The 14,108-nt window shown below is 40.5% G+C and overlaps 2 protein-coding genes across 4 annotated transcripts; both read left to right on the top strand.

Moving 5' to 3' along the window:
* The first annotated feature begins 28 nt into the window (after positions 1–28).
* Positions 29–4,899, top strand: GTF2H3 (general transcription factor IIH subunit 3). Of its 2 annotated transcripts, none has more exons than XM_058036875.1 (13): positions 29–101; positions 265–344; positions 633–742; positions 1,283–1,446; positions 1,707–1,769; positions 2,005–2,034; positions 2,483–2,511; positions 2,596–2,670; positions 2,859–2,912; positions 3,134–3,202; positions 3,326–3,461; positions 3,544–3,580; positions 3,667–4,899. In XM_058036875.1, the coding sequence occupies exons 1-13, from the start codon at positions 29–31 to the stop codon at positions 3,734–3,736; spliced, it is 990 nt and encodes a 329-aa protein (XP_057892858.1). In that variant the 3' UTR covers positions 3,737–4,899. The 2 variants fall into 2 exon arrangements, with proteins under 2 accessions (XP_057892858.1, XP_057892859.1); XM_058036876.1 differs by having other exon boundaries at positions 45–101; positions 636–742.
* A 632-nt stretch (positions 4,900–5,531) lies between these two features.
* On the top strand, positions 5,532–13,659 carry TCTN2 (tectonic family member 2). 2 transcript variants are annotated; one of them, XM_058036965.1, is made up of 18 exons: positions 5,532–5,662; positions 6,403–6,516; positions 6,801–6,874; positions 7,007–7,202; positions 7,407–7,507; positions 7,754–7,950; positions 8,177–8,300; positions 8,796–8,931; positions 9,514–9,579; positions 9,982–10,107; positions 10,369–10,446; positions 10,754–10,834; positions 11,145–11,256; positions 11,631–11,734; positions 12,128–12,278; positions 12,924–13,049; positions 13,138–13,226; positions 13,412–13,659. In XM_058036965.1, the coding sequence occupies exons 1-18, from the start codon at positions 5,581–5,583 to the stop codon at positions 13,516–13,518; spliced, it is 2,064 nt and encodes a 687-aa protein (XP_057892948.1). In that variant the 5' UTR covers positions 5,532–5,580; the 3' UTR covers positions 13,519–13,659. The 2 variants fall into 2 exon arrangements, with proteins under 2 accessions (XP_057892948.1, XP_057892947.1); XM_058036964.1 differs by having other exon boundaries at positions 9,979–10,107.
* Positions 13,660–14,108: the final 449 nt, after the last annotated feature.

Raw genomic sequence — 14,108 nt, 5'->3', positions numbered from 1 at the left:
TGGGGAGGCCCGGCCGGGGCGTGTCCGGATGCGGAGCGCCGGCCCGGGCGTCATCCGCGGGCGCCGCAGCCGCTGCAGCCCGGCCGGAGCGATGAGCGCGGGTGAGCGCGGCCGGGGCGGCCCGGCGGGGGCTGCGGACGGGTCTGGGGGTGCCGCGGCGGGGCTCGGGCTGCTCCGGGGGAAGGGAAGGGCGAGGGCGGGGCCCCGGGGCTTCACCGCTCTGCTCGGGCCCCGCAGTGACGCCGCTGTGCGCTCCCTTTGCAGATGATGAGCTGAGCCTGCTGATCATCGTCCTCGACACCAACCCCATCTGGTGGGGGAAGAGGGCCCTAGGAGAGGCTGAGGTACGGTCTGTGGGCGCTGGCACTACTGCTGACCATTTCTGGGGGAAATGTTATCATTTTTTTTTTTACTTCTGAACTGTGCTAATATTGTCTGCTAAAGCAGGTATAATGGGTATCGTAATACCTTTTGAAATAGCTATGCAGTATTCATTAGAGCTTTTTTAACAGCAAAAGCTCTTTCTGCATCTTCAAATGTAGGTTTTTAAACTGCAGTCATTTCAGAGATTACTTCTGAATTGCTTCTCTGTAAATGTTACTGTGCTACATCTGCTCTGTTCTTTTTTCCAGCAGTTCACCCTGTCGAAATGCATCGATGCAGTGATGGTGCTGGGGAACTCCCACCTGCTCATGAATCGCACCAACAAACTCGCTGTAATAGCAAGTCACACTCAGGAAAGGTAGAGCTGCTTCTGAACAGTGTGAACGTTTCCAGTTTCCTGTATCTGTCTCCTGATTTTCTTGCTTGATGGCGAGAATCCAAGTTAAAAGTGTATAATATATTGTATTAAAAAAATTAGCTGAAACTATATAGGAAAGAACCATAATGAGTTACAATGCACCAAAAAGAAGACAGAAGGGAGATTTAAATAGACTTAAAAATGCTCAGAGTGAGAATGGTAGATATATGTGGAGTAGAGCAATGCAAATGGCAGACGTTCCCTGTTTAGGGGATATTTTTACCCCCAGATGTTTGTGAATCTCAGGATCTACCCCCAAGTGCAGCCAAAGAACTTTGCAAGATCTCTTAATAGATGTCTCAAAAGGAGGGAGCTGAATGTGGGTTTTACTCCAGTTTAAGGTCACCGACCTTACACAGCCTCATTAATGCCTCAAGCATTAAAAGGATTTTAAATTAAACGTCAGAGTATTGTTATTTGCAGCTGATTCATTTATAGCATTTTTTCTTACATGAATGCTTTGTTTTCCCTCGGTTTCAGCCGTTTCCTGTACCCTGGGAAGCGTTGGGCTGCTGCAGATCCCTTTGGGGAGGGAGGCCCTTCCATGGAATCTAACTGCTCTGGCAGCAAGGATGGAAAATATGAATTATTAACAGCAATAAATGATGCAATTGCAGAAGAGATTAAAGACCTCATGACAAAGAGTAAGGAGAAGAAAATTCTACGCTTAATATGCAGAATTGGAAAACACACTTGTATTGTCAATGAGTTGCAGAAATGTCCTCTGTTTTCACCATATGAATTTTAATATGCTTAAAGTAGATGAGTTTATTATGTTTGACATTTCAACCCTCTGCATTGGTATTATTTGCCAAAGATAAAAATGTGTAGTATTTTGTATTGTTAGGTTCGGTAGCTGTTTTTATATATAAAAGTCACTTTTACACTTTTTCTTGTGTTGCAGCTGACATGAAGGGCCAGCAAACAGAAACCTTGTTAGCAGGATCACTTGCTAAAGCACTTTGTTGTATCCTTTTGATTACAGAATCTTCAAAGCCTTTATGTGTTCTCAAGATTGTTTCTTATAATACTAACTTTCATTATTCTTGTTTTGTTATAATACTTAAAACTGAAACATTTGCCTGATGGCTGTGGCTTGTGCTTGTCAAAATGTGTATTGGCCAAGGTCGTGAATGTATGGTATGGATCATGGAATTATTTCTAAAAAGGGAATGTAGATTCCTTAATTGCAGCTAATGTAGACATCAACAAGATGGGCAAAGACCTAAAAGGTATCACCTCTTTTCCTGTTTTCAACACTGAGTAAACATTTTAACCTGAATAACAGGTATAAATACACATGCACACACAAACAAATATACATGTTTGAACACACCCCCATTTCCAAAATTTACACTAACAGGTAGAGATTTATTTTGATCATTTGAAGTTGCCTGAATTAAAAATGTTGAGGGACTTGATCAATGGTCCACGTCCTTAGGGAGATTTTCTGTTGTGTGGAAATAAACTGTAACTGGAATTTCTGTGGAATAACTGGAGGTTGAGAGGAATTAGTCCATAAATAATTGCCACTGGGACTGGAAATAGTTTCATATAGATATTTTATCTGACATGTTAGATCTAACATCCAGTATATTCTGAGGTGTCATATGCTACAGAATTAAAGGGGTGCTGATTAAACAAGGTGCTGATGCATTTCTCTTTCTTTTTAATCCTTAGCAAATCAAGAAATTAAATCAAGGATTCTGGTAAGAACTTTTGCTGTCACAGTTTTCTTTTAGTCTTGAAATCCAGTGATATATGTAGGCTAACAAGTCTGAGTTTGTATTTAGGTCATAAAAGCTGCAGAAGACAGCGCATTGCAATACATGAATTTCATGAATGTGATCTTCGCAGCACAGAAACAGGTGAAGCTGGCCTTTTTTTCCATTTACATTGTCTTTTATTTCTGTGTAAAGATAACACAAATGTTAATTTCTCTTATGATTACATAATTTATAGTGCATTTATCATGGAAACAAGTCATGACAGAAACACTGACAGAGCTGTGTGGGTTTTGGCTAAATTTCTTTTTTGTGCATGCCGTCTCTTGTAGAGTATTTTGATTGATGCCTGTGTCTTGGACTCTGATTCAGGTCTTCTACAACAGGTACAGACTTGCTGTTCTTATTTGCCATTTATATTAACTCATAAAAACTTGATGTTAGTTCAACACATTCTTCAGCTCTTTCCTTTAATCAAGAGTGGGTGTAGAAATACATTCAGTGGATCTGACAGTTCTGCCATGCAGGCCTTGTGCAGTACATGGATATTCTGAATGCCCTGTTAATGTCATCAAACAACAATCTGATCATGGTCTCTGCTTTGCAGGCCTGTGATATCACGGGTGGCATATATTTGAAAGTGCCCCACATGCCATCCCTTCTGCAGTATTTGTTGGTAAGTCACTTAATAAACACTTCAGTGTTTTTCATGTGTCAGATATGAAATATTCACTTCACAATTCCCGATAATACAGGAATAGCAACCCAATTGACAAAATACTTTTCTCTATCCATGCAGTGGGTTTTTCTCCCTGATCAAGAGCAGAGATCCCAGCTCGTCCTTCCACCTCCTGTTCATGTTGACTACAGAGCTGCCTGCTTCTGTCATCGCAACCTCATTGAAATTGGCTACGTCTGCTCCGTGTGCTTGTCAAGTAAGCTTATAAATATTTAACAGCCTGATTTCTTACATTCCAATGACCTGTTTTAGTGAAAGCTAATTCTTTGATTTTTCAGTATTCTGCAACTTCAGTCCTATCTGCAGTACCTGCGAGTAAGTGTTTACTCTTTGTATTTCAAGGGTGGGTGTGGGAATATGTTCAGTGTATCTGACAGTTGCTTTTCCATATTTTTTTCCAGAACTGCTTTCAAAATATCATTGCCACCTGTCATGAAAGCGAAGAAGAAGAAATTAAAGGTAGCTGCATAGCAACATTATGTAAATACATCATTACCTCCTCCAGAATTCCATGAAATGGAGCCTACTTGAGAAACTGATGGCACTTTTTATTGGATATGAAAGAGAACTGTATGCAGTGCTATTACTTGTTTCTTAGGGGATAAATATTTAAAATTTATGTTTTCTATGCAGCCTGTTAAGTAACAAATCACTGTATTACCATGTAATCTGTGCTGTTTTAAATACTAATTCTTTGCTGTAAGAGGAACCAGAAGTTGCATCCTGGTAAAGAGACACAGCCTGTGAATTTGAGGGTATTCTGCCCACTGCAAAGTTTCACACCTCTGAGTTATTTTCAAAGTCAAGAAAGCTTCGATTCTTTCTGTATGTTGGTGTAAAGTTAAGAATGACCATTTCTAGTGTGTAGGATCAGAATTACAGCACTGTGTTGTTCAGGGACTTCAGCTTCTTACTAGCAATATGAGCCATCATTTTCAAGATGGTTTGTGAGCCACTTGGAAAGAAAAAAAAGGTGCTAACTGCCCTGCATGTGCACTCACATGTATTCATATTCCTGTGACTGTACTGTCCTTGTGGTATTTCTTTCTCAATTTATTATTTCTTCATTTGTGAATGAAAAGGCCTCCCTTAGTTTAAAATAGCATCAATAAATGCAGACTAACTGGTTAGTCTTCAAGGTTTTATTTTGAAACTGGAAAACAAGAAATGTAGTTGTAATCTGATAACAGGCACAATTCTTATTTTTAGTATGTGGGTTTCCATCTGACATGTGACAAGAACAAAGACTTTTGAATTGGTGTCTTTTATGGCAGGAAGGTCTGCTGTGTACTTCTGAATGTCACTTTCATTTAAAGAAACAAACAGTATCTCCTTCTAAAGAGAACCATATAAATTGGTAGTTTAACCTTTCTCTTGAAAGGAATAGAGAGGAATTTTTTTCCACATAGAAAACGAGTTATTTTTTCCTTCCCAATGTGTTTACAGGAATTTGTCAGGTCTTGATATTCACTTCAGGTTTTGTCACTGTAACAGCTGCAGTGTCAGTTTTTTCTGGGCTTGCCAACTTAACAAGGCGAGCTTTTTTTCATTGACAAAAGCCATTTTGTGTGAAGGCTGTATTTATAATTTACGTTGTATAAAACTTTTGTAATAAAGACTGTCTCTTTTTCAAACATGGTCAGTTATTGCTTTGATATTTAAGGGAGAGCTACATGATTTTCCTGGAGTTTTGTTGTTTGAGTCATATTAGTAAACAAATGGATTCGTACTTATTTCCTACGAGTTACATACTTCTCTTCTTAATTAGTACTCTACTGCCTCTTGGTTAATGATTCTCTCACTTCTCATTTTAATTAGTCCATGTGCTCAGTTTCTCTCTTTTGGGTTTGGATGTTTCTTGTGTCACTGGTCTCCTACCAGAATTACCTTTTAGCTGCTTGGATCTGATTTCAGCACAATTTTTGAGCTGGTTCTATTAGTTTCTTCCTTAACTGGGAAGATGTCCTAGTGGTCCATAAATTCTACATTCTTTCGTGCTCATAATCAATCTTCCCAAACCATGCCCCGGGTCTGAGACCCCTAAACTTTATTATTTTCTTTTTTTTTTTTTTTTTTTTCCTTACGCACTTAGAGCTTGCTTGTTAGCGTTGCTAGCTCTGTTAGTTTGTAACCGGCCCCACCGCCGCCATCGCTCCCCGGCCCGCGTCCCCCTGAGGCGGCCCCGTTCCCGCCCTTTCCCCTGAGGCGGCCCCGTTCCCGCCCTTTCCCCTGAGGCGGCCCCGTTCCCGCCCTCCGCGTTGCCATGGCGCCGCGCTGGCGCTGCAAGATGGCGGCCGGGCGGCCGCCGTAGCGCTATGAGGGCTGCCGGCTTCGGGGCTCTGCTGCTGCTGCTGCTGCGGGCGGCTCCCTGCCCCGGGCAGCCGGCCGGGGACACCGGTGGGTCAGGGCGTGAGCGGCCGCAGTGAATGGCGGCCTCTGGGGGGCGAGGGACCGGCGGGGTATGGGGACGGCGGTCGGCCTGCGGCGGGATCTGCCCGGGAGGGCGTGAGGGAGGCGGTGCAGGAGCTGAGGGTTCCCCTCCGGAGCGCGGTCTTGGGCGCCCCTTCCTAACCCGAACGTGCCCACCATGGAGTTTCTGCCGCTGCTCAGCACAGAGGGGGCAGGTGGAGCAGTTTATGTCGGACCTTTCAGCATTGGCAAAGTCTAGAAAGAAAAATTCAGTGAAACCCCCCACTCCGAACCCTAAACTTGGCACTGCGGCTCATGCAGAATGCATGAGCCTGCAGCTCCGGAATCGCAGGACATTCCTGGCACAATTCATGGCCCCAAGAAATTAAAAAGTGTAAGCTGAAGTCAGCAAGAAATACTAAATATGGTGTTGTCTGAGCTGTGCAGTATCTGCGTGGGCTGTAAATGCTGTAATGTCATTTTAATGCCTGCTTACTGGGCATCTTCACACATGTGAACTTGTGGCATAGAAAGCTACACCCACTCCTCCAGGGCTTGGCAAGAATGGAAGTACATCCCTGTACTAGGCATTACATGATATTTTTCTTCTATTTGTAACAATTTAAAGCCTAAGAGTGTAAGAATATAGCCCAAGCACAAGTTCTATATGTTTTACAGATGTTACCTCTTTCAGTCAACTTATTTCTTTCTCTTTTTTTTTTTTTTAGTCTTTCAGCCTTCGTTTATTCATATGTCAGGGCCCAGAGTCAATTCATTTTTTCTTGGTAATTCTTCAGGAGTTAATTTTTCTATAATTTTAAGTCCTGGAGATGCAGAGACAGGTAAGAACACTTCAATCCCCTTTCCCCATGAAAATAAATATGTTTGAATTGTTAATATTTTTTGACACAACAATTACTAGAGAAATGATAATGCATGTCATTTACTGTCTTAATAGTTACAGAAACAAGAATTTCAGACATTCCTGTAATTAACCTCTTAGTTCTCAGTTGTTTCTGTGTGAGCTGGGCCTGAGGGTGTACCTGAAGGCACAAGAGGAGTTTAAAAGCACTTCTCGTTTCCCAGTCCTTTCTAAATGACCTTTAATTTTTCTTTTTTGTTATAGGAAAATTGCAACTTGCAAATTGCAGTGGAAGTCAAAGAGCTGGAGACTGGAATTTGGATGTAACTCCTGGTGTGGTATGTAAAATACTGATTCTTCTCTTATTCCACTTCATTCCAGCTTCTCTCTCAGAAACTGATGAATAGTATGGACAAGAGCAATTTCATACAAGCTGTCAGAGCTGTCAGACTTTATTTTGTGTTTTCCAGAACATTTCCAAGGTGACTGTAAGCCTCAGCAGAAGTCTGGAGCTGTGCTTGCCCAATGCCACCGAGTGCTGCCCCTCTCCTCTGTGCATGGTGGAAACACTCCAGGTTTTAGCCTGCCGTGGCTCAGTGATGCTGGCACAGCTCCTCATTCAAGCTGAAATATTTGCCAACTCTTCCTTTGCAGGAAATGTGTCAGGTAAGTGCCAAAGAAGAAATGGCATTTTGGCTGCTCTTTTCCTCTCTTTATGGAAAAATCGGGATTTGGGCAGCAAGAAGAGATACTGAGCAATCAATGGAACTAAAAAAAAAGGTTTCTACACAGGTTAAACTGCAGTGTGTGTGTCTTTTTATTTGGATTTCAGTCCACTTAATCTGATTTTCTCTCCTATTTCTGTTACAGAAAATGCAACTATCATCCCAAACCAGGCATTTAAGCCCTTGGGCTCCTGTCCTTGCAACTTAACAGTTGGAGCTTGTGATGTTCGTTGTTGCTGTGATCTGGTACTTATTTCTTGTTAAACTTTGATTAAGTGTTTTCAAAGTTTCTAGACTCTCTTGTCTGAGGGGGGAGAGAGGTACTGAATGCCTCAGACTAGATGGTCCAGGGGGTGTTTGGATATTCCTGTATTTCTGAAGGTAAATATGTTCTCTCTACAAAGTTGCTTGATTTTCCTGTAGGTTTGGCTTTATATTGCCATAAGTGTTGCAATTACCTTGCTAAAGAGTGACCATTGTTTTCCCTTTCAGGAGTGTACACCAGACTTTCAGCAGTTATTCAGTGGATCATGTTTCCCTGGAGTGTTTGGTGGGGATGTAAACCCACCTTATGATCAGCTGTGCTCTTCCCAGCCAATGGAATACACCCCTGAGTGGTTTCCCTTCCTCTGTGTACAGTCTTCTCTTGACAACACACCATTTCTTGGCTATTTTTATCATGGCTCCATGTAAGTCTTAAGAAAATTTATTTTCTCATCACACTCATTATGCAACCAAAAATATAACCTTTATATGTCTTTATAATGAAAGTTACTTTGAAATTGGCGTTTTAGGGTGTAAACCTTAAAAGGAAGTGGAGAAATGTCATTGGTAGTATATAAGAACAGGGGACTTGAAAGCAAACCTGTACTTATTTGTGTGAGGTAAAGAGTTTATTTGTAAACTTGTTTGCAGTTCTACACCCAAAGTTCCTTCATTTAAGATCCCTCTACAAACTTCTCCTGGGAAACCTTTCACTGGTTACAGAGAAGGAGATCCAATAGTAACAGAAGAAGATGAGTATTTTACTGTTCCCCAGGTAATCCTTATGAGCTTTTGATTCACCTTGGTTTGTTTGGAACTCCCTGCATCCCTCTCCTTATGGCTTTGCATCCAATTTCAGCAACTTGATGTTGGGAAGTGGTGGGGTGTATCTGTCAAAAAAACCCCTCAACCAAACAAACAAAAAACCCAAAACAAAACCACAAAGTCATTATTAAAAGTAAACATTATACTTCCTCATCCCCTTGCAAAAGGTAGTGCAGTTTGGAGACACTTGTTGGTTATAATTACTTTCACAAATGAAGATGAACTCATGGTGTACATTGAAACTACTTTCAAAGCTGTGCTTTTAAAATGTTCACCTCTCTTTTGCCAGAGGCTGAGGTGTTCTTATAACAGCAGATAGCTTGCTTGTCAAAGTGTTATGTGTGGCTGTAGCTGCCCTACACATTGTGGGGCATTTTACTGACAAGTAATCTTCAAATGGAAAGCAAAGGGGTAGAAAATGCTCATTTCTGTGAACCCCCTGCAGCAATCCATGGCTGGACAGTGTGTTGGGAATGCTCCTGTGGCCTATCTCCACAACTTTGATGTCAAGTGCCTGACCAATTTGGAGTCTTACAAGGAAGGCCTGCCCCAAGACGTGAGGATAAACAGTGGCACTGCAGGTATGCTGCAGAAACCCGAGCAGGAATGTGTTCCATTGTTTCTCAGAGCTGCTGGAACAGAACAAACCCCAGGGCTGTTGGCACAGTGGCAAAATGTAACATCTGTGTTATCTGATGGCCTTAGTTCAGCATAAGCCCTCGTGTCCCACTGTTTCCCAGGATTTAGGAGGTAAGAAATAGCAGGATGGGCCTTTGTGTCCCATTTACCTGTTCCTGGTGACTCATTTTCAGACTTGCAGAGCCCTTTTCTGTCAGGAGGGTGCAGCATCAGCGTTTTAGAGTGAGTGGGAATACTCTCTGCATTACAAAAGCCTGTACTTATGGAGAGTCATTTTGGAGTTTGAGATAATATGATTACCAGCATGAACATATTTTATTTTATGCTCCACAACTGTCTAATTTTGTTAGTCTATATTACCTCTGTAAGACCCACAGTTAATTAGCTCTGCTTTCAAAATACATAAACAGTCTTTGTCTTTACCAAAATGAATTTTCTAAATAATTTCCTACTCACTTTGCATAACAACAAGGATTGCACCTTGGATGTGAAAGCAGAGGCCTTTGTTTGTTTTTTGTTCTCAGACTTCATCCAACAAAATGTTGTCTATAGAGCCATCACTGACAGGAGCAAATTCATCACTGAAAGTGGTAGGTCTCTTCCATTTAATTAATGTTTCTTACTTAATCTGGATGGTATATGAAATAGATTATTTTGATGTCTAAAATGTTTACCTGCTGCAATTCTTAGGAGGAATTTTGTATGTTATCTAAGACTGAAAAAGTAAACTGTTTTTTCCTGCAAAGCAGGAAGTATTTCATTTACTCCAGTCCATCACAGCTGGTCTGGAAATCAGGTTCCTTACCTTGCACACATGGGGGATTGCACCATTGCACACTGAAACAGTAAAATAAATTCTCAAAAAGGTGAATGTGGTAATTTTCAGAATTTTGCCAAGGTTTTAATGTATTCTTTCTCAGCTGCAGCAGCAGAGCTTTCTAATTGGAATGCTTTTCATTATGACCTTTTCTCTTTTTTCCTTCTGCCAGAAGATCTTCTTGCTGCTGAGGTTCTGTGTCAAAATGTAACTTTTGCAGAACATTATAAATTCATTTGGAAAGACATGAACATTGAGCAAGTCAATGTCACTGTCTTCCTTGGAAGCTTATGTGATGGAGGTATCATGACATTTCTTTTATAATTTTTGATTTATTTCTTTATCTTCTGCATGGAAATTCTCTGATAGAATCTCTTATTTACTAATTCCTCTTAAAAATAAATTCCCTCGGACTCTAGAAAGAAAATTATGGGGTTATTTTCCATTAATTTGTATTGACTGAATCTTCTGTCACTAACGAAAACTAGAAGTTTGTGCCCTACATAGAACATACATTTTGCTAATTTACTTATTTAAAAATCATACTTTTTTCTTCCACCAGAAATCCTGACACAAAGATTCACAGTTGAATTTCTAAGTTTAAACAGTACTCATGGAGAGGAACTATTTGAGAATCCAGGTATTAATACTTCATTTTGCCTCTAAAAGTAAAAACATTTGTACTGTATAGATTCTTATCAGTTATTACATTTTGTATTTCTTTTGTCCTTTATGTTGCCAGCCTTCACCTTCCTGCCTTGCTGAACTGCCAATAGCAGTGAATGGTTCTTAGACTTTTGTTGCATAGATATTGATTATTTAAAGTGAGGCCATTCCCACTGCAATGGAAATATCTTGTCATTTACTTCAAGATTGATGACATTTAAAACAATGCTAATGCTTATAGATTCTTGTGCAGTCTTGATAATTTACCCTTCTGTGTTTAGGGTATCAAGTTGGAAAACCAGTGAAAGCTGCAAATCTGAATGCTTCTGATCCTCTTGGAAGCCTGAACATTTGGCAGCCAGGTATTGGCTTGTGAGGTTACACCTTCAGTTGTAGTTAATGCTGAAATTTTGGAGCTTTATTTGGTTTTTGGATTTTTTAAAACATATTTTAGTTAAAGATCTCTGCCAGATTTTGTTTTTCTTTCCCAACCTTAAAGGTCAGTGAGAAAACCTTTAATGCTTTCTTGGAAAATTGAATGATTTGTATCTGGTTTTGAACTCTACCATGCTGACTTTGCATTCTGATGTCTGATGTTTTGCACAAAATTGAAAGCTGGAGATCCAAAGGTGGATAATAGGAAAGCTCAAGTGAGATGTTTTCATTTCACAGCTGGCAGAGGTTTATGTGCATCAGCAGCTGACAGACCAGTTCTGTTTGGAGTAGACTCATACTCTGGGTGCATTCTGGAAGTTGATATTAATGAAGATTGCAGCTCCTTAAGGTGAGCCTCACAAGCTGATTGTTTATCCCTGTTTCATTCCTCTTGATTGTTATGTGACTGTCTACAAGTGCCTCCCATCAGCACTGGTACATTCTTTTTAATTATTCATGGGTGTGTTTCAGCTTTCTGTGGTTAATAGTCTCACTTCTGGTTTTGATGGGAAATCATAATAATGGTTTCACTCTTTACTCAAATGAGGACTGTGTTGGCTGCAGTATTTTTCCATTTCTTCCCTTCAATAGTTGAAGTTTATTTTTGTTGTGCGATAACATCTTTCAGATGAAACTGACCTTAGGATACTGTAATACTGCAACCCAGAGTGGTGAGACGGTACAGATTTACATTCTGTGTGGTGTTACATTCTTTCTTTGCAGAGGAAACGTGACTGAGAAATTGAATGCATTAATACAAGCCACTCACATTGGAAAGAGAGACAATTCCAGTTACACTGATCTAAGTGACTGGGTGGAAATTATACGTAAGTGAGGCTTGTGTTGTTCTTTGTAGTCTAAATATGCCCATACAGTAAATAAAGCATGTCAAAATAAATCCAAATTGTAATTTCAAGTACGTAAAGCTAGTGATATGTGTGTCTGCATCCATCCATCCATCTATGTGTACACACAGGCACATAATTCAGTATGTCTGTGGATACTGGCATATTTTACTGCCAGCCTGTACTCATATGACTTGGTATTTATCCATTGATAAATTACTGCTTTAGGTGTTTTTTTTATAGAGAGAAACATTTTTAATGTGCTCCTGTGTGACAGTTACCAGCATTTCACTGGGCTATGAGAATAATCTAATTATGGAATATATAATGTTTTCCATAATATTTACATTTAAATCCCTCTGTTCTCCTTTATAGGTCTTGATCCCTTTAGTTCTAATGTGAGCACTGGAGGCTTGAAAGGCTTTTGTCCAGATATTCCTGCAAACCTGAATATTCACATCATCTTTGCTAAGGTGGGAGCAGTGGAAGGGATTCCCCTGCAGGAAATTCTTGCTGTGCAGATCAGGTAAAGTGAGTTGTGTCTCTGGCTATCTGACAAATAAATGCTTCATTTTGAGCCTTGCTTACCTAACAGATCCCAAATTAATTTTACAGACAAAAAGGGTGGGTTTTGTTGCTGGTTTTTTACACGCCTTTCACTTTGCAACTCAAATTCCTTTGATCACAACCAGGTTAGCCTTTCTCCCTCTGAAATGAAAATTAAAGAAAAAATTAATTATTAAAAGCAGATAATCCTTATACTTCACTGAAATATTAAATAAAAGACACGATGCTGCCAGCAGCAGGCATACACAGGGCATCCCATCAGGAGTCATGTGGTGGAAGCAGCCAGATTGTCCTGTGTTCTGGTTTGCCCCATTGCAGAGCTCTTAAGAGCTGAGCTAAATGCTTTTTTCTTTCCTGAAACAGGGAATTTTCACTCTGCAAACACTTCCCCCCCTCCACCAAGTCAATCCCTATCAAATCAGTGGGATTCTGTTCTGTTTTACCTCATTTCCAGACTGTGCAAGTTCTCCCCTTGTATGATGTGGAAAATCCAGGGATTATCAACCTCCCCATAAGTACTGTGTGCTTTGTCCTTTCCTGCTTGTGTTTAGGGTCTAAACTTCCATTTCCATCCCTCAGGCAATAGTTATGCTTTTTGTTACAGTTACTCAACAGTCCTGTGGCAGTTCCAGTGTGGGCTCGGCTGCAGAAACACCCTCAGCTTCCTTCCCATCACAGCTTCTGTTCAGTTCATTGAAGTCCCAGCCCAGCCACCCCCTCCAGTGACCAGGTAGTTTTGGTACAAACATTGCTAACCTCCCATTTTATTCAGCAGATGTAACATGAATTGCATTGACCAAAAAGTTCCTTTTTTCCAGGTATCAGAAGATTTATGCAGAGTTTGACTGCAGTCAAAATGAGGTGTGCTGGCCACAACTCCTTTATCCACTGACACGCTTTTACACAGGTAAAATGATAAACAATGTGGGATGCCACAAAACATGGAAGGCCTTATTTCTTTGAATCATAATTAGATGTGGGGAGTTGTCTGAAAGAATGCTTTTGCATACACTTCTATCTGTATCTTTTGGTTGTTTATAAACTAAAATTTAGCTTTCACATTGCTTACTTTTTTTTTGATTTTTTTTTCAGGAGAACCATATTCCCAGTGTCTTGCTAAAGGCCTGTTTCTGGCATTTCTTGTTTTTCTTGCAACAATTATGAGCAACCCTTGGTTTTGTAAATTATGGAGCAGATAGGTAAAAATTATGGAGAAACACTCTTGGATTTTGTAGACAATTTATATAAACGTTTAAAGAGAGATAAAATCAATACTTCTACAGCGTACAGAAAATGGCTGTTACTTAAAACAAAAAGTAATAAATTATTTTTAAGCTCTAGACTCTTGTGTTTGGAGTAGCAAAGTGCAGAGTTGACTTCAAGAACGTGGCAAGTCCAGCCCAGAGGCTGCAGTGGGTTTGGGATTGTCCTCATGGATGGACCGTTGGCCTCTCAAGCTGGTTCTCTTCTCCTAAAACTCTTGACAGTAAACCCCCTGTGCCCACCTATTTTTGGAGCAGTGGGCAGGCTTCTCACACTTCTGAGAAGTTGTAGCCCTTCAGCTGTTTTCATCTTCTGATCTAAAATTTTCTTTTCTAGTTAATGCTTTGCATTGGTAACCTGCATTGTCTGTGTGCAGAGCACAGAAAACATCTACTCATTGTCCTTGGCTGGTGAAAGAGAACATTTGGGATTTTCTTGTGGTTTGGATGGGCCACAAAGCTGAGGACTGGAGCAGTTCTGCTATAAAGACAGGCTGCACTTGGGGATGTTCAGCCTGGAGAAAGGT

This window comes from Melospiza georgiana, chromosome 18 (assembly GCF_028018845.1).
Source record: "Melospiza georgiana isolate bMelGeo1 chromosome 18, bMelGeo1.pri, whole genome shotgun sequence".
NCBI lineage: Eukaryota > Metazoa > Chordata > Aves > Passeriformes > Passerellidae > Melospiza > Melospiza georgiana.
The sequence above is the reverse complement of the archived record's forward strand: the minus strand, read 5'-3'. Positions and strand labels throughout refer to the sequence as shown.

Coding starts and splice junctions, on each gene's coding strand:
- GTF2H3 (XM_058036875.1), top strand. CDS start 29: ATGCGGAGCGCCGGCCCGGGCGTCATCCGCGGGCGCCGCAGCCGCTGC. Junction 1,447..1,706: donor TAAAGACCTCATGACAAAGA/GTAAGGAGAAGA, acceptor CTTGTGTTGCAG/CTGACATGAAGGGCCAGCAA. Junction 3,462..3,543: donor CTGCTCCGTGTGCTTGTCAA/GTAAGCTTATAA, acceptor TTGATTTTTCAG/TATTCTGCAACTTCAGTCCT.
- TCTN2 (XM_058036964.1), top strand. CDS start 5,581: ATGAGGGCTGCCGGCTTCGGGGCTCTGCTGCTGCTGCTGCTGCGGGCG. Junction 7,951..8,176: donor TATTTTTATCATGGCTCCAT/GTAAGTCTTAAG, acceptor ACTTGTTTGCAG/TTCTACACCCAAAGTTCCTT. Junction 13,050..13,137: donor CCACCCCCTCCAGTGACCAG/GTAGTTTTGGTA, acceptor CCTTTTTTCCAG/GTATCAGAAGATTTATGCAG.